The sequence below is a fragment of the Falco punctatus genome, assembly GCF_963210335.1.
Source record: "Falco punctatus genome assembly, chromosome: 5".
In the NCBI taxonomy this organism is placed as follows: domain Eukaryota; kingdom Metazoa; phylum Chordata; class Aves; order Falconiformes; family Falconidae; genus Falco; species Falco punctatus.
Genome location: NC_137584.1, coordinates 84,866,541 through 84,889,805, shown reverse-complemented (window position 1 = coordinate 84,889,805; position 23,265 = coordinate 84,866,541). Strand labels below are relative to the sequence as shown.

The following is a 23,265-nucleotide window of genomic DNA, read 5'->3' as shown; positions in this document are numbered from 1 at the left end:
TGAAACTCCATTTGTATTATCACTATGTTTCAGCATTCTTACACTTACGCAATGGTTTCATATATGAACACATTCCCAACCCTCCAACTATTTATTTTGAGTTGTGGCTGACTTCTCCCCGCTCCAACCCCTCCCCTTCCTTCCAGAGACTGTCTGCCCCTGCATTAAGAAATATAACATAAGTTCCTGCGCTGACTTTTGCTCAATGTTAAGATCACCCACGGATTACTCAGGGAGCAATAGAACACTTTTGTTTGAATGCTTGTGGGAGATAAGAGAACGCCTGGCAAACACGATGGTGCCAGGTCTGTGTACTTTCAACAAAACAGGTATGCAGAAGAGTGTACATACTTCAGGGAGCTGCTTAAAACAAATCACTCCGAGACAAGAACTTGGAGAAATTAGTATATATGTTTCAAATACCCCTCCTCCCAAGACAAATAGATTTCTATATATTTCATCTGAAGACATATGTCCTCATAAATAGCGCCCTAGCATCCTGCTGGGATTTTTCAGTGTTCACCATAGGTTTGCTCCCCCTACTCTGAGGAATCAGGAGATGAGCTGTTCCTTGGTGGTACTGCAGCACTGTCATGCAGAAAATGATAGTTGGCAAAATAAGTCATAACTGTTGCATATTTAATTCCATTATCTAGACAATTTGACCTAATAAAAACAATGATGTTTCCTTCTGCAGCCAACCTTACTAGCTAAACATGCCCCCTCTCAACAATCAGCATGACTACACAAATATGTAACTGAAGGATTCCATAAGCAGTGGCAAAATAACAATGCAAAATATAGAGAAACTAATATGCTCTATGAAAATCTCCTGACTTAATGCTACAATTCCATTATACTTCGATGCAAACATCTGGAGAAGGGTTTATAACAGTCTTGCAGACACTGCATATTTCTACCCATGTCACTATTTTAGAAAGTGATTTTTTTTTGTTTCACAGTTGACATTGTTGTTTCCTGGTCTTGACTACTATGAAGGGACCTTTAATAGCCAATCTATCATCCAGCCTTTCTGATACACTCATAAGACAGCAGTGAAGAATATCTGAAGGCTTTTACTCTAATAGAAACAACTTTGTTTTAATCACATCAGACTCAGGCATTTAGTTCTTACCTCAAAGTTTTCATAGTTCTACTGTTTTCCTACATTCCTGTTGTCACAAATAAAACCAGCAAGCCAGCACCAGTTTAAAGCCCCAATACTTTAAAATTACTCAATGTACATGTATATAATTGTGTATATATACACACATATACAGATGTGATCAAATCAAATTTGAACCAAGTACGTCCAGATACACACAAAAATATGCACAACTGAAAATAAAAGGAACTACAACCCAACGACTTTTCTTTGGTTTTTGTTTTCCAATGCAAGCACTGGTCAACAGATGATTACAGAAAATCCACCCAGTAAAAAGAGAGGTTGAAGAACAATTGCAAAGTGTTGCTTGACACTATCAAGGACAGAGGAGGAGAAAGAGATTTCAAAGCATTTGGAGCCAAAATAAAGGCTTCAGGAATCTTTCAGCTGTCTTAAACTTTCCTGATACTCTAATTGTTTTCCAACCAGTATCACTGGGATTTTCTTATGCAGCTGCAGAATATAGAAGTTTTAGCAGAATGGAAGAGGAGTATCCATACCATTATGCATTTTATAATATAAATTGAGTCAAAAATAAATTATGCAGACTTAAAATAACAAACCCAATTTAGATACTAGTTTCAAACTGAAAGGACAATAAAATATACGCAAAAAGACAAAGACTTACTGTTCTTAGTAATAGCAATTAATTTGCAAGTCTGCCTAGGCACCTTAGAAGACACTTCACCTGAGAGAAGGAGAATATTGCTGCTTAAAAAAAAGCAAGATTAGTGTAAAGCACACAGCTACATTCAAAGGCGTACTTGAACTCTGAGAACAGATGGACCTTCTCCCATATACATAGAAGCTGATTTTGAACAGACATAATTTAAAAAATAAACAACACAAAATCCACATCAAATCAACACAATGAATAATCACCACCCACATGTTTCCAGGGAAGCACAGTATGTAACCGGGCCACCAATGGGAGCAAATTTTTTTGCCAAGCAAATACAATCCTGAAGAAGAAAGGCATGAGAACACACCAGCTGGAAGCTGGAGGATGCACAGTGTATTCTCATGAAGACTATAAAAGGAAATGTGTGTGGTTTGTTTTCTTGTTGGGTTTTTTTTAATTATTATTATTGTAAGCATTACTGTTGATTATTCATATATCTAGAAGCATTTGAAATACCATCTACCACTAAAATTTGATAGGCAGTATAGACACAACAAACCTACACTCGCGTGAAGCTGTGAATCTACATCCACCAAGAGTATCACTCACATAAACTGTTACAGAAAACACAAAGTCCTACAGCTGCCCAGTGCTTGGAAACTCTGTTCTGTTTGTAAGTGCAAAACTCAGGAATTTTCTTTTAAAATAAAAAGGCCAAAATTCAAAATTTCCCACAGAGTAGAATTTCAGGAAGAAGAAAAAGAATTATCAAACCGATCCTGCGGATCGGTCTTTTATGTCATAAAAGTCTCATTAGCACAGTTCTCACTTATAGATGACTATCAGAAGACTGGTATTCAGTCCAAATCTTGGCCTTATTGTCTTCCCTTTTCCCAGGACAGGTTTCAAATCACAGTCCATTTCTCTTGCTTTTCCAAGTATGCTTCCTACGCTTTTCTGTCTCAGGACTCTAAAAGTGAGTGTCCTCTACTCAAGCCCTCCTAGCAGCACTGCTGTCTCTCCAAAAACTGACAGCAATCTCCAAATCCTATTGGATTGGTAACAGATTACAGTTTAACTCCTCCAAAAGAAGCAGTAACTGAAGCAAAACCACCTAACATTTGCAAAAAGAATTCTGAACCAATCCTGCTATGCTCAGATCCATGCTTCAGGGAGGTAAATGAGCAAACCCCAGTTCTTCACACTGACTTGACCACAACTGATTTCTCCATGACTCTCCAAAAACCAAGCAGTATCACTCCAAGAGGTCATTCCCTTTTTTCCTCCTGCACTTATTTGCATCTTTACTTTCACATCTGCTCTCTTTCTTCAAAAGAGCACCAAGAGTCTCTGCAAGACTTCACATCTCCACTGTCAAATGGCAGCAACAGACAGTCACTTCAGCAAATTACCAAGGCAGACTGATTCTTCTTCCCTGAATGGAAGACCTCCTACTTCTACAGCAGATAAATCACGGTATCACACAGTTCTCTGTGGGCCACAGATCTGGGGGTTTCACAGCTGTTCTGCCCATCTGCAACTAACGTGCACACTTACAGGATCATGAGAGGTTTCAGCTTCCATGGTACTTTTTCCTAACTTTCATCTCCAGGTAATTCTACTTTATGTTAACTGTTAAGCCATCTACACCCCAGGAGTATTGCTGAAGAGTCAGAGAAACAGAAAAGGCATTAACCAGTTTTAAAACAACAATGGACTTTGTTCTTATTAAGAACCTGTATCTATACTATATATGACCCACAAGCTGTACAGAAATAAAGACTCCAAATTACTACAAAATTTTGATGCACAACTGTAGCATTAAAATTCATTCAACCTTATAAATTTTTTTAAGTAATTGTACTTGAAAATTTGATGAGATATTAATTTTCAAATATCTAAAAAGGATATTCAGAAGAAAAAAAAAGGCACGTGAGTAGATGAGTAGGTTAGTGCGTCGTCATATTATATTAACTTCCTTGATGATTACTTCTGAGTTAATTAAAAGGAAAAAAAAAAAAAAAAAAAAAAAGCTCCTCCAAGGATACCATACAGGTAGTAAACTTTGAATGGTCAAAACCCACCATCATTAGAAAATATGGGCAAAGAAAGCCTTAGGCAACGGAGAGCTCTGATACAAGAAACACAAGTCAGACAGTATATAGCCTGGTCAGCTTATGAAATGTTTCTGACAACAAATTAGAGAAAAAGAACAAATAAACTTCTTTGTTCACTCAATACAGAATGGAAGCCTTCACTGACAGACATCTCTGGAAGAAAATGCAAGAACAGCATACATGCAAATATAAGCAAACCAGGGGAAAAAAAGTCTCAGTGGAGACAATTTAATCAGGTTCCTTGGAACAACTGACAGCTGAACTGCTCAATTCAGGAGTAGAAAGAACCCCATGTGTCTCAACATTCTGATCATCAAAAGAGCCAAGAAAGCCTTAGAAGACCAAAGCACAGCAGCTTCCTTTTCTGCTGTAAAGACTATAGTTCGATGAAATATCAAGCTACTTGCAAAGTAAACCCAGATTTAAATCCAACTTATTATTTGTATTTAAAAATCAACCGAACTGCAAAATGTGAGGTCTTTTCTTGCCATTTTTATTGGTTACATAGTAAACCACAACTTCAAAAATTACTGTCCTTTGCTCTTCCCCTCCACCCACCCCACCCCCATGTCATCTTATTAGCATTGTTCATCTAAAACAGCCCCACTGCACAAGGATGTGTTCTTGTCTGTAATACTTCCAACAAATTGGCAACTACTGCTATTCCTTTGGGATTCTTTTTTATCTCAAATGATAGAAATGTGAATCTCTTAATGCAGAAAGTTAAATCCCAAATGGGCCTCTGAAATAAAAGTTATGTTTACATAAATATGGAAAATACAGTGGTAAACCCAAATGTCCCTATGCTAATGGGAGCTGCAGCAAAACGTACAAGGATCATGACTATGTAGTTTTTAAAGATTCTCAGAAAATAAGTGAAATAAAAGAATATGTAAAATATAAGTACCTGGAGTTGCACAACCTACAGAAAAAAAATTATTGATAATGGTTAGATAGGGGATGGCTGCTCTGGGTAGAGTTAACATGAATGAGAAAAATTTCATATTACCACCTACCTGCTTGCCCTCAGTATCTTTGTGGTATGTTTATCTATTAGCAAATACTTTAAATAAGTGCACAAAGCACAATGGAGATTGGATCTTCAACACAAGTACGTATGGCATGGATCAGAGGCAAGAAGCAGCACTTTAGAATTGCTTGCACACAGTTTTACTGTGGCAGTAATTCACCTTGATCTAAAGCTTGTGTAAGAAACCAGAACAGTATAGAAAATTTCCAAGCAGCAGCCATGGATTAAGCTTAACTGTTGCTTCAGATTGTTTTTAAAGGACTTACAAATTTTAAATACCTTCAAGAACATGCACTCACATTTCTGGGAAGCAATAAAATAAGAATCAATTCAGCAAGAATATGCATTTACAAAATTTGCCTTAACAGAAGTAGGAGACCTTATCCAAAAGAGTGAATCTTTACTATCACTTTTTGCACAGATTCTTCTCTTATAAACGTAGTTCAATTTCTTAGACATTTGTCCTTAGCATTCCTATTCCCTAATGTTGTATTCCTAATATATAGCAATAAAATTGTATTGACAGAGCTTTTTTACATACATAAAACTATGCATACAGACATACAACAAAATACATAACTAGATTTTATATATAGCTATACATAGTTAATATAAACAGTTACATTACGTACATTTCAAACAGTTGTCTACTATGTTAAGGACAGCAGTTATTGATTATGTGAAGCCTAAATTCATACACCTATACACTTTGTTTATAAAAAGTGCGCAAGTTCAGTTCTTAGAGAACAAATATATTTTGTTTGACTCAGTATGTCGCCTTCTTGTCTAGGCAGGAAAAAAAACGGAGACCAATGCTGTAATCCTTTCAGAATAAAATGTTTAAATACAAACATGATTGCCATTGTAGACTGTTTAATTTAGAGAGATTGTATTTCAGTTCTAGTTTTGAGAGGTTTGCCTATTTGACTATAGAGAGTACTTCAATGCTTATCTTAATTGTTTAGATAAGATTTGTTTGAATTTGGCAGGTGAAAAACCATGGGTATAGGGTATAGGAAGGTTGACAAAAGACTAGTTTTTTACCAGATTACGCTTATTTTAAACTATAGTGTGTAGAGAAGCAAACAATCTCCATGAACCTGCCAGGGTCTGGTCGCTTGGGAGTGAATTTGAAGCACAAGATTGACTGGTAGGGTTCAACAATTTCAACAAACTGGAAAAGACTACCACTATAACTCCCAAAACACAGCTTAAGGCTTAGCATAGCACACAAATGCAAATAATGTAAGACATTTAAATACATTGGTGGCTGGTTTGTGGTTGGTTTTTTTTTTTTTTTTTTTTTAAATGTACTTCATGCTTATAGTAGGGGGGTTGCTGTTCTCTAGGCAACCTTCCTGTCCTCAAATGTATTTTAAAAAACATTTCAAGAACAAGATTTTAATGTAAAATTAATCACTGACATATGGATATATTTTACATTTATGAAATTCTGTTACAAAAAATAAAATTTCTACTATAAAACCCCTACAATGTTATTGGTTTTTACTTCATTATCAGCTTGTACTAAGCTTTTTTACTTCCTGGTTAAGGTAGCCATAGCATGGCACAGGCATTTCGTTTAGAGGTTCTCAAAAGGAAACTTGTCATATCTATCAACTCTATCACTTTTGGTGGTGAGACTACTAGAACAGAATATTTGAGGAATATATTTTTGGGATGTTTATGTGACTGTATGTGTTTACAGTGCATGTTATTAAAACAAACTGCACAAACACATCAGCTACAAGGCACATATGCAATAGATCTGACATTGTGTATCAATCTGCAGACAGCTATGATTTATAGCTTTGCATTCAAGAGTTAACTGAAATAAAATTTGGGTTTTCTGTGTGTTAGTGTTTGACTTTTCTTTTAGATCCACATAGGCTCTAATGCTTTTTGGTCTCTATTTCAATGACATTATATCTGGGAGCTCCAAGGCTAATTGTGGTACCAGTGATGGTATAACTGTGACAGTCAAAGGATATATGTAAGTCAAACTTTGCAGAACAAGGTAGCATCTCTTACTGAGTGCAGCTGGAAGGAGTTAGAGAGACTTGTTTGGAATACAAACAAGCCTTCAGGCTTCCAAGTAATCGAGACTTTTAATTACATGTAGATTTTTTTCAGAATTCAAATTTGCTGGCTTTCAGTTTAATTCCACCTTATCTTTTAACATTAGAGTAACTAAAAGTAAACAAAGTCATGGCCAGCTCTGAGAACTCCAGACCATAAGCAAAGGGTCCAGCTTTTTCTTTCATGCTTTAAGGAGCTCATTCTAAATGAAAAGAAAATGCAGGAGGAGGAGAAGGAAATTTGTTTGGAATTCACTGACAAGGATGAAATGTAGGTTTAAAGTAGTCCAAAGTGAAGAATAAATTTAGATTAAAACTATTCCAGCTATGGGAAGAATAATTTATTACTTATTCTAACATCATAGTCACTAGAAGTACACTAATTTTTTTGTATGGGATCTCTGTATTTCCTGCCTTACTCTGTGACCATGAACAGCTCTAACAGTCCCAAATATTTCCATGTTCCTTATGCACATTCCACTACAATCATTATTCTAATCTATCATTGAAGCTCTTGATTTTTTGTTATTATATTTTTTTGAGATTATATGATCACAATTCATCCCTCATAATAATGGCAAGTGTATACCAGTTTTATCAGTTATATAGCACTTGGCAAATTTAATAAAGTTAGCAGTGTAGTTAACTAATGTATGTTTTTTCCCAAAAATATATTCTCTACATTAAGCAGCTTACTTAGATCTTAGCTTTTGTGCTTTCAATTTACCCACAGTTAATGCACAGTTAATGGAGCTCCTGGTGTGTTCAGCGGGCAATTTAGAATACTTATATTAAATTACTTAAGCGTCAACACTAAATGAGTTAACAACTGCCTAACTCATAGATCTGAAAATTTAATGGCTCATAAAACACTACCAGCAAGGAGAGTATCTTAGGCTTCCACAGGAATCTGCTTTCAGCTTACTGCAACTAAACATACCTTTACCAACAGAAAAAAGAAAGATATTAGAAATATTATTAATCCTCAGTGAATTCCACGTGACAATGCTAACGGGACAGCTGCTATTCCCTGAGCAGACCCAAATTCAGCAAAAAACTGTCTGGATTACACTCAGTAATCACAATCAATGACTACATAAGACTCCTTGTCTCTCAAGGAGTGACTAGAAGTCAAAACAACCTTTGGACTACAGCTATCGCTGGACGAATATCAAAGAGACCAAAGGCAACAGCAGGATAACCTCAAGAATTTGTCCTCCTGTTGAATTGCTTGATCTATTTAGTTTATACAGAAGAAAGTTAAGAAGCAACTTGACTACAGTTCTTATGCATACCTGCATGTGAAGATATCTGAAAGTAGATGGCCCTGTTATTTCACAGAGCAAAAGCAGGAAGGAATGATGTCTGTAAATTAATCTGACAAATTCCTTACGGAAAGAATATTTTAAGTGTTAAAAGTGAGGGGAAATTAACCTTTTGAACAATTTTTCATGGGATATATTGACTTCTCCATCACTCAAGGTATTTGTATGAAATCCTAGACTCACTGAAGTCAATGGCAAAACTATTAGTGACTTCAAAGAAAGCAAAAGGTTGAAGGGTCAGAATTTCAGCTGGAACTGAAGATCATTTATACTGCTAAAATGTTCATATTTATACAGACTAATACCTTGAGGCAGAAATTAGCAGGCAATATTACATGACTTTTATTAATTAGCAGCCAGACTAAATGCTTAGAATGATCTTTCTAAAAACCTAGAGTTGAGCTGCATGTTTGCCCTTTGCTAGGTCACTCGGAAGGTCTCTACTAGTCTTCTCTAACATCAACAAGCCTAAATCATTTTACCTAGACTACGTGGAATGTTGCTACCTTTTGATGATCTGCAATAGAAAGTACTGCAAGTCCTTTTAGCCATGATGACATGCACAATCATTCAGAAACAAACTTTCCCTGCTTGTGGTTCAAGCTAGCCAGTTGTGTATGATAATACCAGTATCTGTAGTAGCAGAGCTAGTTAGAAAACCCTACATGAAAACTTACAGGGATTCAGAAATCAGGCAAAGTTAGTTCTCGTTTATCTGTAATTGCTGTACAGTCAGCTGTTGCAGTTACAAGTCAAAATATAAATTTTCTTGCTCAAGAATTACAATCACAAAACATTCAAGAGTTTCATTTCAAAAGCAAATTTGCCTTTCTCTTTGTCAGATGGTAGCATCTTACCAAAATAAAATTACACACTCTGAATTTGTGCTCTGAATAAAATTAAAAAAATTATTTTTGGCACAGCAAAGAGCAGTTTTGATGTAGCTTGCTATTCTACATGTCTTCCCAGTCTGATGTCTGGATAAACACCAGGGATTTCATCGTACTAATGCACGTTAAGCCTTTCACCAAATATTCTGGAGTTACAGTATTAAAGAGCTACAGATGCTAAGAAAATGATGTAATGATCTTGTGATATTTAGTCCATGTTCTAAGTGTGGTGGGATTATGAAAATAATGCAAAAAGACTTTTGGCTATGTAGATGACAGATGACACAGCTTTACTAATTCAAATCACAATACTGTGATAACTGAGGGCAGAAGGATGTGTGTTTATGGTTTAAGTTCCATCTTTTTTCACGCTCCAAAGTGTTTCTCAAAAGCTGGTATTAATAACTCAAGGAAATAAAGGCTGGGAGTGCAATAAAACCAAATATCTAGATATCTAGATATGTGGAAAACCAAAATACCTACATTCTAAAAAAAAATAAATTATAAAAATAAAAATAAATTAAAATTATATTCGGAATCACCTACGTGTATTTATTTCAGTGTCATGACTGGATTTGCCCTACTGAGGTCTTTAAGATTACAAGAGACACTGTAAGTTGCTTCGGTTCAATGCCATTGAGCTACACTTTGTGTCCAGGTAGCTAAAGCCAAACGCAGCTTCACTAAAATCAGAGAACACAACACATTGCTTGAGGATGTTTTCTAAGAAGCAGCAGAACGACAAAAATAACCTTGATCTCTCATTGTCTAGAGACCACAACAGAAGAAGAGAAAGAAAAGAGCAGGATAAACCCAGGTACCTCATCAAGTGGCAGGTACCAGAGCACCAATGCAACAGCTCCAGCATGAGAAGCCGCAGGCTCCCAGGCTACATTTCACAATTTTTGCAGTAGAAAACCCTACTTTCCCCTGTACTGTTTCTTACCCTACCAACGGTGGATGATGGATGGAAAGAGCAAATAAATCACTCTCCCACCTTTCCAACACTCTTTTCCTTCCTTGCACTCCAAACCTTTTCCCAACGCAGATGTTCACTGGGTGAGCAGCATGCCAAGCAGCAGTGCTTTGCTCAGATCTGGAAAGCAGGGTGAAGCCACAGGGTCGAGCACCTCGCCCGACAGAGCTGGGGTGGTGGGCTCTGTCCAGGACTGTCACCAGCAGCAAGGTGGGCTGCAGTTGCCACCTGCTGCTGGGAGTGGGGACCAGGGCTGGTGGTCGCAGCGGGCAGCATGCCTGGCGAGCGTGGCCGGAGGAGAAGGTGGTGCAGCAGGGAGGAGGGAACTCCAGGTATAAACTGAGAGAGAGGAGTGAGAAAACTGAGCTAGATAAGCAGAGCTCAACAGACAAAATCCAGGCTGCACACATGATGTGTTTCCATATAGTTTCTGGGCATCTAACCTTTGCAATGGCCAAATTTATATTTACAGATGGATCTAATGGCTGATCCAAATGTAACCGAAGGAAGATAATCAGTGTGACACTTAACAATATGAGGTTGTATATGGTGCCCTAATTGCTTACTGTAGAAGAGTGGCAAGGAATACTGAAGGAAAGATGAGTTAGTCAATGCAATTTTAACAGATCTAATGTTCCCTGCAGAGGGAGTTCATGCCTACACAGAAAAACCACAGTAAGTACCCTATTACAGATCACTCAACAAGCACATTAATAATGATTTCTAAACAGTAAAAGCTGCACAATGCAACATAGAAAACATAATAGCAGAAGGTTTAATCTGTTAAGTACATTTTTGAGACATTATGCAGTCTAAATTTCAGGGTATTACAATTATTACTCAAAGCAACTAGGTAGAAATGCCAAAAGAGGCAAAGCAACACTTGATTTACTTCCGAATAAAGTACAAAACAGTTAGAGGAACCATAACCATCTTAAATTAAATTTCTTTACAGGACAGGGGAAAAAGGTTGGGTTTTTTTTTAAGTATTACATAAAATTGGACTTTCCAAGGAGGAATGACATTAAAATGAGAAGTCAGTTAAAAAGGTAAAAAAGCTTGGAGGTCAGAGGAAGCTTCCAGGTGCTACATTAGAGGTTCAGAGAAAAAAAATAAATCATCACCTGAAAAATTCAAAAGCACCCCTTTTTTTCCCCTAGTCTCTTTATATCCCTAATATTCCTGCTTCCCCAAACCACACACATAATTAAAAGTAAGAGCATGGGTGACACCTGTAATTAAAATATGTTCTTCAAAAGGTGGAAATCAGCCAAAGAAAACAGAAAAGCTGCCTTGTAAGTTCAATGTAAATTGGACAAGAACAAAAGGGTCTAAAACTGACTTGCCAAATGCATAATGCTACTCATAAAACTGCTTTCAAACACATCAGATGTATGAAGCCTGACAGGAAACAGTTTGGCGTGCAGATAATCTAGCTGTAAAAAGAGCACAAAAGAAAGACTCAGAAAAGGTTAAACAAAGTATTTGTGTTAGGATTCAAGAAACAGAAAAGGTCAAAGAGGTTCTCAGACAAGTTCTGCGCTTCTTGACCGATACATTTTGAGCACCATCTCAAAACTGAACAACTTTCAGAACATACAAATGCAAATTTTAAGAGGATTCCTGAGATGATGCTGGAAACTACAAAGCAGTCTGTCTGACTTCTGTGCCTGGGAAGTGTCTATGTATTATACAGCAGAACAGCTCTTTTAAAGAATATACAGATAAATGGATGTAATGAGAAAGAGAGGTAGCATGTCATTTTGTAGTAGACACTGGTGAGGAACAAATTAAATAGTACTGCTGTAATGGAATCAATTAAGGCAAAGGTAAGGCTGAACAGACTGATACCCGATTTGCAAAAAGCTTCTCACAATGCTTACCTAAGGCTTCAGAAAAATTATACCATTATGGGATAAAAGGAAAGGCCTACTCTGATTAAAAAGAAAAACTGCTCAAGAAATAGGAAAACAATTACAAAAATGAATCTGTTTTCAAAGTACAGAGTTGTAGTAGTGGAGTCTTACTAGGATGTCTGCAGGTTCCCATGCTGGTTAAAGAACATAAGGTGGTAATGTCGGCAGATAATAAAAGCCAGCCATTTAAAAACTAACCACACACATGTACAAAAGGACGTCTCAAATATTTAGTGTCAATACATTGAACGTAGATGGGGAAAAAAATAACCCAAACTGTAAAATGCGATGGGTACAAAATTAGCAACTATTGCCCCAGCAAAAAAGACAGATTTTCTTCATAGCTTTCTGAAAACTTAAGCTCAATAATCAGCAACATTTAAAGGGCAAACAGAATGTCAGTAGCAACACAGAAAAAATGAAGGCAGAAATAGAAGATGATGCAATACCATGGCATAGGCATATGATATGGTGCATGTGAATCTTAATAGTAGACAGAGATAGTCACCCCATTTGCAAAGAGAGGAAAGAAAACTATAGATCATAGACTGGTGACAAGGAAAAAAAAAAAATCAATAGAAAAGATAATGTGTATGAAAGTAATTCCAAAATAACTTTTCAATTTGGAGAAAGAATACTACTGCAAAAAAGATAAAATACAGATCTATTAAAATTATGTAATGAATGAACAGTGCCCCTCACCTATCCCGACCCCCACCCCCAGTTTATCCACACAGGAGATCAGGTACTAAGCTAGGTACGTCTCTGTTTGACCTAATATGGCATATAATTTTAATTACTTCCTTAAAAGAGGAATTATAAGGAATATACAGTAAAAATAGGTACACTGAATGTAAAAAAAAAAAAGGTACTCACCTTGCAAGTTTTACTAAATCCTCATTTTAAATACCTTATGTTTAATTAGATTTTAACAACTATGTACATGTGAGTGGCGTTAATTTTTTTATACAATTTTTGTGTGTATAAATATATTCAAGTATAACACCCACATGAAAAGATCACAAACAGACTGTTTTGGTAAACATCCTTTTTCCCCTAAACTTGTGACTTAATGAAAAAATGTGTGACATTATTACTGGAAGGTCTTAGTCAATTAATAAGAATTTCTTAATTTTCATAATGCTAAAATCTCTGTGTAGTGTAGCAATGTATAAAAGTATGACCACTGGAATTTTTTTCTGCTGTGGGAAGACCAGGTGCTCTTTTTCTCCATCCCTCCCCTGAATTTTTGCATGGTACCAATGCTAATAACATACATTTTGTTGCTTTTATGCTTAGAATTTTGCAATCATCCCTCTTATAAGTGACTACATGGTACATGAATGAGAAATAACAGTACCACTTTTTTTTCTTTTGGGAGAACAGAACTTTCCTGAAACTTTTCTCTCAAACTTTCAAAGTTAATCAGACTTCCAAGAAAAAAAAAATAAACTGTTTCAACTGAAACAACAGACAAACAATGCAGTTACAGTTTCTTACAAAACTTCTCTATTAAATTACATTCATATGTTCTTAACAACAACAAAAATCTTTAATTATCCAAACTATCCAATGTGGCAGTAATTAGTGTCTGCTGATTCAAATATCATGAAAAAACTCAATATGATTTTCCTCATTTAAAAAAACTAACTGTAAAATGTATTTTGCATTATAGAAAACTGGTTTAATTCTATACATTTATTTTTAATTGTAAATTCCGAGGATGTATCACATAAAACATTCAGTTCCTTTCTTGGTGATATGAGTGTTTCTGTCCATTATCTTGATGTGTTGCATGCCTACTTAAAGGAAATTATAAACAAGGTTGTTTTTTTTTCCTTAATAACTGCTGCTATTACTTTATTGGCCTCTGATCACTATGAATTAAGTTTCAGAAAATCTCAGAGGATGGAAATGAGACTTGAGGCATGCTTTCACTACTCACAACTGGCTTTCATGGGCTTCAGCCACAGCTCAGGTGTTTATGGCACATCCATTAGAACCCCCAGCTATCTCCAAGGGCCTTTGTTGTCCTCCCTCACTTGCTGCCTCTGGCAGGAGTGGCCAGACAAGGGCTCCAGAATTACTTTTGGCTGCTTGGTACATCACAGTGTGGGCATACTAATAGCTCAAAGCAATAGAAACATTTGCAGCGATACATATGTGTGTGTCACTCTAAGTCTAGTCTGTCTTTTATAAAAAGTCATTTTGTGTATCCCATTGTTTTCCTTACCAATAATTTCACAATAGGAGCTTGTAAAGTAATTATATAAGCAAATAAAATGTGTAAGCTTGCTAACAGCAGGCATAACGTAACGAATATGGTAGCATAAAGCTAAGAAGAAATAGAGGAATAAGACAGGATTATGGTGTGAAGTTTCGAGGAAGTGCTAGTTCACAGGACAGGAAAATTCTGGACCAACAAATCTTTTCTTGGTAGTATCTCAGAAGAATCTAACACATGTTGGAAAGGATATCAGAGGGGGAGTTTAAGCCACAATCTTTTAAGGTTTTAGGCATCTAAATGCACAATATTTGATTACAAGAAAAATGTTTCAAAAAAATTCAGTTTTCAACTAATAAACCAGAAGAAACAGGCAAAGTTTCAAACTTTATAATTTGTGTGCACTGACTGCAATCACTTGATGGATAACTCCTTTAATTAAGAAATACAGGCTTGCCACCTGAACAAAAAAATGTTCTATACATTTTCTTACATCCAGGATATTTTTTTTTCATAACTTAAATGGACAGAAATAAAAATTTTGGGCAGCTGATCTACCATCCAGTATAACAATGTCCAAAGAACATGTTCCAATCATGTATTGTTTTGTTGTCATTGCTTCTTTAAAAAGTAAAATGTCTTTTGTGAAGATACACATTCTTGACAAATATTTCAGTACTATGTTAAGAGTTTCAAATTATTTTCCTCTTACACATACATTGTTATTAGGGTAAATAGTGCTCAGATCACCTCTGCACCTTAGATAAACTAATCATGAGTCTTATTATTCAGATGTTAATTCATTCTTTTCTGATTGCTTTCCATTTAGAGCATCTCTTGGACCTATGACCACTGAGACTATGTGATACTTCAATGCATGAAGAATTCCTGCAGAGAACATCAAAATAATGTAGCGCAAGAGACATTCTATCCTCCACCTCCAATGAAATAATTTTATTAAGCTTTGACAGTCTCTCCTAGCTCATAATTTCTATGTGCTAGTGTGAGCAGTCAAGTCAGAAAAGAAAACCAAGATTTCCTCATGTTTCTTTGTCACTAATAGACAAATACTAAAGAATAAACATTTATTTTGGTCACTAACATTTAAAGTACATTCACTTCCTGCACATCTGTCTTGAATTCAGGCAGAAGATACATCTGTTGTTCAAAGTTGTACTTCTGTTAGCAGAGCAAGCTCTGCTGCAAATACAACTCTCACTAAAATAATCTCAAATCCAGATTAAAAGGTTGGGCTTTACTGGCTGTTAGGTGAATCTGCCTGCCCTTTCCATAACTATTTTTCCTATTACATTATTTTATATAAGATCTGTTTCTAGCAGCACTGAGCAACATGCTGAAGGCTGTAATTAAAAATTAAAGCCTTGGTCTTCCATACGTTTTTCCACAAGTTTGTTCATTTGGTTTTTTTTTTAATTTTGTTTTGTTTGGTTTTGTTTAGTTTTTTTTTTTGTGTGTGTGTGGGGTTTTGTTGTTGTTTTTTTTTCTTTTTTTTTTTCTTTTTTTTTTTTTGGGGGTGTGTGTGTGTGTGTCTGTAGGTTTGGGTTTTTTTGTCATCCCGTCCTGTCCTGTTGCCCCCCAGTTATCAAAATGGGACAGGTCCATCAGACCTACAGAATGGGACCTCCATCAAATTCTGTAGATTACCAGTGTCTCGGGGGTGGGGTGATGGAAATGACTTCTTAAATGAGGATATAAGAAAGGTGGTCCAAAATACAGAGGCAGAAATCTCCAAACTACTCCCAACAGAGCCAGGGCAACCACAAAGTGCTATGCAAAACCTTACAGAAATTAACTGTATTTAGAGTATCGCAGCCATGCCAGAGGTAACACCTTGCCTGCAATAATAAACCCTCTTAAGGGAAACTTACGGAGTTGGAGAAGATTACAGACAACTTCAAAAGCCAGAGAACTGCATATGCCATTTTTGCCAGACTTCTACTTTCAACATTTACAAGGCATTCTCAGACTAAGATGGTCTTGGTGAATAAAAGATTACGTTCCATTTTGGAAATAAATACCAGGTAAAAAAACCTGACTGTGCAGTAAATGTAATATTTGTCTGCATGAAGTATAAAAAATTGCTTTTCATCTGGCTGACATATTCAGTTTAATTTTTGCTTCTACTTTTACAGAGGCGGAATTTTTTGCTGTTCTTTCTGCACTTGTTAACAGCCATAAAAGCTCAAACTTGGAGGAGAGTACAGTGAATCTTTATAAGATTGGGGAAGGCACTGACAAGCATGTTCTCTGCAACATAGTTACAATTTCAAACAGTTGTTCAGGTGATGACAGACAACTTTGTTAACAAGAGTGCTCTTAAATTAAGAGACATAGTCCCTAAATGCAAACTCAGACTTAACATGGAATTATATACTAATGTACAGGGTGCTCATCATAGAATACTATATGCAGTTAAATGGAACCTTGCTGAATCTCCAATTTAAGCACATGCTGCACCTCTGAAATATCAAGAAAAAAACCCAAATGACTACTGTTGAAACCAAAGTCATTTCTCTAGGAATAAAATCTGAGCTATAAAGGAAAAATATGTAAGAAGTGCTTGTTTGGCATTTCTCAGGCTTTGTCTGAATCATGCAGCCAAATACAGCTATATTTCCAGTAGGAACATAATCCTGGATAAAGGATATTTGTGGTACAGCAAAAATAAAAAAGCAAGCAAAATGCCTGGATAAAGCGTTTTGCATAGTTGATTGTAAAAAACAGGCATCGGTAAAACCTTGTGTGAAACCAGAGAAACCATGAGAAAAGGACTCATTTTTGTACTAATAACATAGAGAAATGCCACTGTGACTAAAGAGACCAGTATTTCTTATAGTTCTAGCCTAGACTTCATAAAATAGCTGGGAATTTCTGTTAACAATTAGAATCCACTAAAAAAAAAACAAAACACCCCGTAACAACAACAAAAATCAATCTACCCTACTTTAAAGCACTACTAGAAAGACGTACTAGAGTTCAGTACAAATGTGCTCTGATTATTACAACTATTCCTTCCACACTGTAAAAATTCTTTCAAAGCAGCTAGGGTTTGGGAGTTTTTCTTCGCAAACCTACCTCAGAGTCAGGAGCAGACAAATGCAATTCTACCAACAGACTCTTAACACTGATTTCATCATCATCAAGAAAAGCTATTTAGCATATGTTAGAATATTCTAAGATCTTCCATTAAATCCCATCTGGTCACACATGCATGAAAAAGTAGCTAAGTGTTCAAGATTAGTTAACAAAATACCATAAATAATTCTCAAACTTTCAAGTTTCCAAAACAATCTTTCCTCAAGGATTGTTTCTTGCAGACAATACTTCAACATTGTTTTGTATCTTAAAAAGCAAACAAAAATAAAAAACAACAAAAAAATCAATGAAACAACAAAAAATTACAAGACATTGATAGAACATTTGCCTAGGTTTCAAGTTATTTTAAGCTCTTCAGTTAAACACAATATGAATCAAAACTTCAAATTATAAATTTATTAGGTGAATTAATACCCAGCACAATTGTTTTCCCTTCTGTTCCTGTAACACTTTGAAATTTGTCTAAATCAATAAAAGTAAAACGCTATAGTATGCAAACCAAGAAATATACTGAATACCACATTGCAGTGGAAGTTTCTCTCTCTCTGGGTGCTGTTTTGTGGCAAAAAAAAAAAAAAAAAAAAAAAAAAAAAAAAAAAAAAAAAAAAGAAGAAAAAAAGAAAAGGAATAAATTAAAATTTTCCTGCAGTCTGCATGAACACCGCATCCCATAGTTATACTTTAAAGCAATATAGGGAATATTTACAAGAAAGCCTACAAAGAGTTGCCTAGTACCACAGATTGTTGGGGCGAGCATAGTTTCATTTGCCTGGCTTTCAAATTCACAAAAAATCATTGCTTGAGATATGGGTAAATGTACATGGCACTGTACATTAAACATAGTAAAAACTTAAGACCACCACTAAAACCCTGGGCCAGGAAACTAAGAGCACTGGTCACAGGTTTTGTGGCAGTTATTGTTGTACATCTTAAAATTCATGTATAAAGAGCAAACATATCACTTGCTTATTTTGCTCATGCAGCCACTCTTTAACATTATTTTAATTTTTGATAGGACTGCCTCGTTAGTATATTCAAGACACAGCAGGTAAAGCAGTAACCTTTAAACCCAAAAGACATGTAAACCCCTTACTTTTTAACAATCAAGTAAAAATAGTGCATACATGAAGGTGAAGCTAAATACTTGGGCTTGTGATTTTATAATTTCTCCACAGGCTCTATGGTTACATCACTCGGAGAACTCTGCATGGAGTGACTGATGCCAGAAATACTTCTTGGTGAGATGTCTCCTCTATTTTCCTTGCCCCCGACCATGCAAATTTCTTTCCTGCTCCCCACCACTTTTCCTCCACGCCTATTTTATGTTCATTAAAAAAAAAAAAAAAAAAAAATTAACACCAGGATCTTCCAACCATTTCCACAAAGTCCCCCATCAGACAAAAGTTCTTTCATGTTTGTTCAATCATTTCTGCACAGCAAGGGAATAAGAGCGCTCCTAAATTCCCCTTTGCAAAGACTTGGTTTTAGAAAACAGCTATTGAAAGAGGAATATACAAAATCTGCACACAGCTCTTAGATGATCATGTGTGCTTAATATTGTAATGGGATAAAGGTTAAGTATAATATTGTTTGACCCCTTCAACTACTGACATTCATGCCATGTTATTGTTAGTGTTGCATGTTAAGCAAGCAAATTTTCAATGAACTTGTGTTGGCTTTACCACAGACACAGATGTTAGGCGGACTCCTTTGTTCATAAGGTTCTCATTATTAACTGAAACCAAGTTGAATATTTGACTGAAGGAAAGGACCATATCATTGTTTTCAGATTTTGCTCTATGACTTAACTGAACTACATCTGCCAGCTTTGGAAATACCAAGTACTTCTTGGCGCCAGTACTGGCGCCTTGCTCTATGACTACCATCTTAAGTGCATCAGCTTAAGGAAGTCTAGTAACCATCAAAACAGTTTAATAAAAACTTAAAATTGTGATTAAGAGTTACTCACTAGCTGACAGAGCACTCTGAAATTTGTTCTATTTGTGAATAATTTCACAAAATAAGCAAATCATAGTAAACTGAATGCATGGCTGTAACTACGTAGCCTAGAAAGTTCACAAGATGTTTTTGTGATTTATGAAGTCTGCGTTATACTTGAAACCACATTTATTTAATAGATAGGCTGGCACTTCACAGGATAATTCAATCTGCTTCAAATCTATCCAAAGCCTTTGGGAAACATAAGGGATGCTCTGAATATAAATGCAATTCCACTTTTCACCTTTTTGCACTACTGTCTCTTAACATAAATGTGAAAAGTATTACACTCACCCGAAAGATCTCCCTTTATAAAAAATGCTGCTGCAGATGAAAGAACTCCAGCTTGTGCTAATCCAAATACAGGAACTATTTTATATAGCAAATCAATTAAATGTTGCAATTTACTTTTCTGGATATGTCCTGAGGCTATATGAATTAAAATGAACAATGCCTCAAAATTTCTTCCTCAGAAAGACCAAAATCAAAGTGTCTATATTTTATACCATTAGGTGACAAAACCTGCAGATGGCAATTCTCCAAATAAATAGTTTTATTTTCTATACAGAACAACGGAGTATGTTACTAGAAAGGGGAAAATAAATGTCAGAACAAGCTATTTTCAGAGAAGTAGTGTGAAAAAAAAAAAACTTCTTATTAATTTACTGTACATCTCAAAAGATAGAAATAATTAGGATTTCCAGATTATTAATGATGTGACCTTAGCTAGAATCAACAATACTTATTTCACTTACCATGTTGAATGTCCTTCATGTCTAAATGAAGGCTAGACATCAATATTCCAACAGCTTGAGATCTTTTGTTACTTAACAACTTGACAACCTGCCAAAAGAAACCCAACTATTAGTATTAATCTGAAGGAAAATGTATAAGATATTTTGCATTATTAATGACAAATTCAAGAAATAGTACCTTGTAGTCTATACACACATAAAAATAAATATTTTTTTTTATTTTTAAGTTTGCTTCTGCTGCATAAATTCATCACAAGTGTAACTATGTCACCTAGTTGAATATTAATCCTAAAAGAGTCACTATAAAAGTTCCCCTAGACTTCCTCCTCCATCAGATGTACACTTTCAACTTCACACTGATGTTACTAAGTGTATGAAACAGGCTGTCATATAAAAAAAATTCCAACTGTGTCTATCTTGGAATTGCTTTAGTTTCCGAAACCACACAATGATTTCCATCTTTGATGTAAGCTAAAACTGTGAGAATTTGTATTTTATTTGAGTCTTTGACGTAGTAGATGCCAATATGAATTTTATTTAAAAAGCAAAATAACCATGTACATATTGGGGTTTTCTTTAATCACTTTTAGGGAATATAAAAGGTCTCAAAGCTTTTTTTGTTTGTTTTTAAAATAAACAAAAGAATAAAATGAAGCCATCACAATGTCTTGCTTCAGGGGGTTAAAATTAGTCACTAAAATACACTTTGTACATAGTTGCTTTGCAAGCATAAAAGCAAGAAGTAATCCACAGACTTTCTTCCAGAGGGTTCTAAGCTGTCTGAATTCAACTTACTGTAAATTTTATGCCATCTGTATGAGAAGCAAGTAATGCCAGGGAAGGACACTTATCTGTAAAATGTTGTGATTCTAGTCGAAGTACTTATCAATGCAGGACTACAGCCATTATGTAGATGGAAGAGGTTAATATTTAAACTACTCAGTTTGCTGAGTTTTACACTGTACTAAACACACTGAAGAAGACCTTTGCAAATCTCTTGGAGGAAAGAATAAAAGCCAGATAATTACAACTGTAAGTTCAAGTTCATTTTACATTGCAGTTAGGAAGCATACAGATGATTTTTTTAAGTTATACAGTTCCTACCTCAGGACCAAAGTGCTGTATCATCTACAGTCTCACTGGCACAATTATTTAGAAATTAATTAGTAGAAATGAGATTAGAAAAGTAGAATTAATTTAGCTAGAATAAAGAATGCGTGATCCAATTCACATTTTATAAAAACAAAACAAAACATAAAAGTACCCACAAGATGTTTGCCCTGTGGCCAGCTTTGATTTGTTTAAGTGTTCAGACACGGGTTTGCGTATTGATGTTTGAGCAGTAGCTGAAGAAAAGTGAAAGTCTGACCCAGACCTCTGCCACTGGGACTGCTTAGGAGAGGGAACGAGAAACTCACGATGCTCGCAGTATAGGCTTTTCTGAGGATATGGTTGGCTGGCCAATTGTTTTATTACTTCTTTTCTTCCCCCTTAAAACTTCATAACCATCATTTATGACATGTTTCATCCTCCTTTCCTCATAGATGCCTAACTAGTTGCAATGAAGTGAAAACACAACATTCTGCTCATGAACTCAAAATTTGAACATTAGAAACCAAGTATGTCATAGCTATCACTCACATGGTTAAGGACCTAAATTCAAGGCATAACTATTGACTTCATCTGTCAGAAGTTAGCAAGAAATTCTTATGCAATTGTCTAATCCATGTAATATATTATTAGGAATTTAAAACTGAAGTCAAATGGACTGGAATTTGATGTGATAGATTTTCTGAATTCAAAAGGGAAAACTAACAGATTTCAGAAAAAAACAGAATATCCCACACTATCCTTCTAATATGCTATAATAACTCTAAATGTTTTTTTTTAAATGAAGCATAAATCTCATTTAAACCTTGAACTGAGATACAGCTGGGACAAATAACATGAGATTTTCTTGTGGTAAAAAGAAGCTATTATCTATCTATTTCTTTGCAGCTAAAAAAGGTTTACAAAATAAAATAGATCTTGGGTAGCAAGGTGCAGATCGACTCTTTCTCACAACTATGCTGCAATGTAAATCTCTAATAATAACCAAACAAGTATCTTGGATTCTAAGAGAAAAACAAAATGGATACAAAATTTCAAAAAGAACAGAAATTCATCAACTTGTGTTGCTACCAAGGCTTATTTCCAGAAAAGACAGAGCAATGTGAAGAAACAATGTGGTGCATTATATAAAAATTCAAAAATTCTTAAAGCTGACAAGAAGGAATTTAGTATGGAAGATGCTGTGGAAACGACTGATTCCAGCTCCCATCATTATTGCTTTTGCTCAAGTCTGAAACATCTCATAATAATATAATAATTTAAGCTTGTTGCTGTCATCGGCATATAGAGGGAGTCCTTTGTTGCCTGTATTTTGAACAAGAAAACTTGCCCAAAGCTAACAAAAATTGTGAATTAAGAAATGAATGCAAACCTGTTCCAAGAATTCTATAAGGAAATAACAGTCACACAAAGTGGCAAGAGCTCATCTGGACTAAATATGTATGTTTCTTGTCACTCATATTCTTCAAATATGAAGTAGAAATGGCATTGGTGCAGGCTGCTATGTTGGCAGGAGTAAAACAAAACAAAAGAAGAAAACTGAGAGTAAAAGAGCTTGGCTTAATGGTCTTCCCCAAAACAATGTTCCAACTGTATTCAGGTGTACCCAGGGAAGGGTTCACAACTTGACATTTCCAAAGGAAGCCAAACCACACTGTTCTTTCTTGGAGGCTCAAAGAGCAAGGATGATGTGGAGCCTGTTGCTAGTGATCTCCCATTTCTAATGGTGTCAGTACCCATTTACTACTATATTGGCTTCAAATTGTGAAATCGCTCTTTCTACCACCTATCAGCAATCTAAAAGTTCAAAGAACTACTGAGTTTAGGTCTACAAACACAGCAAGGGGACAAACACTAGAGAAAAAAGAACCAAATAAATTAACTACATTGCTATGATGCAGGCTAGAGCACAATTTCTTAGGAGGCACGGTTCCCATCAATG

General features: G+C 35.6%; 1 protein-coding gene across 1 annotated transcript in view; it reads right to left on the bottom strand.

Moving 5' to 3' along the window:
- The window catches only part of FMN2 (formin 2), a 165,684-nt gene that overhangs the window by 71,580 nt on the left and 70,839 nt on the right, over positions 1-23,265 (bottom strand). The window contains exon 8 of the mRNA XM_080389778.1: positions 20,214-20,301. Within this exon, the coding sequence (XP_080245904.1) occupies positions 20,214-20,301 (88 nt within the window). The remainder of the gene's footprint in view (positions 1-20,213; positions 20,302-23,265) is intronic.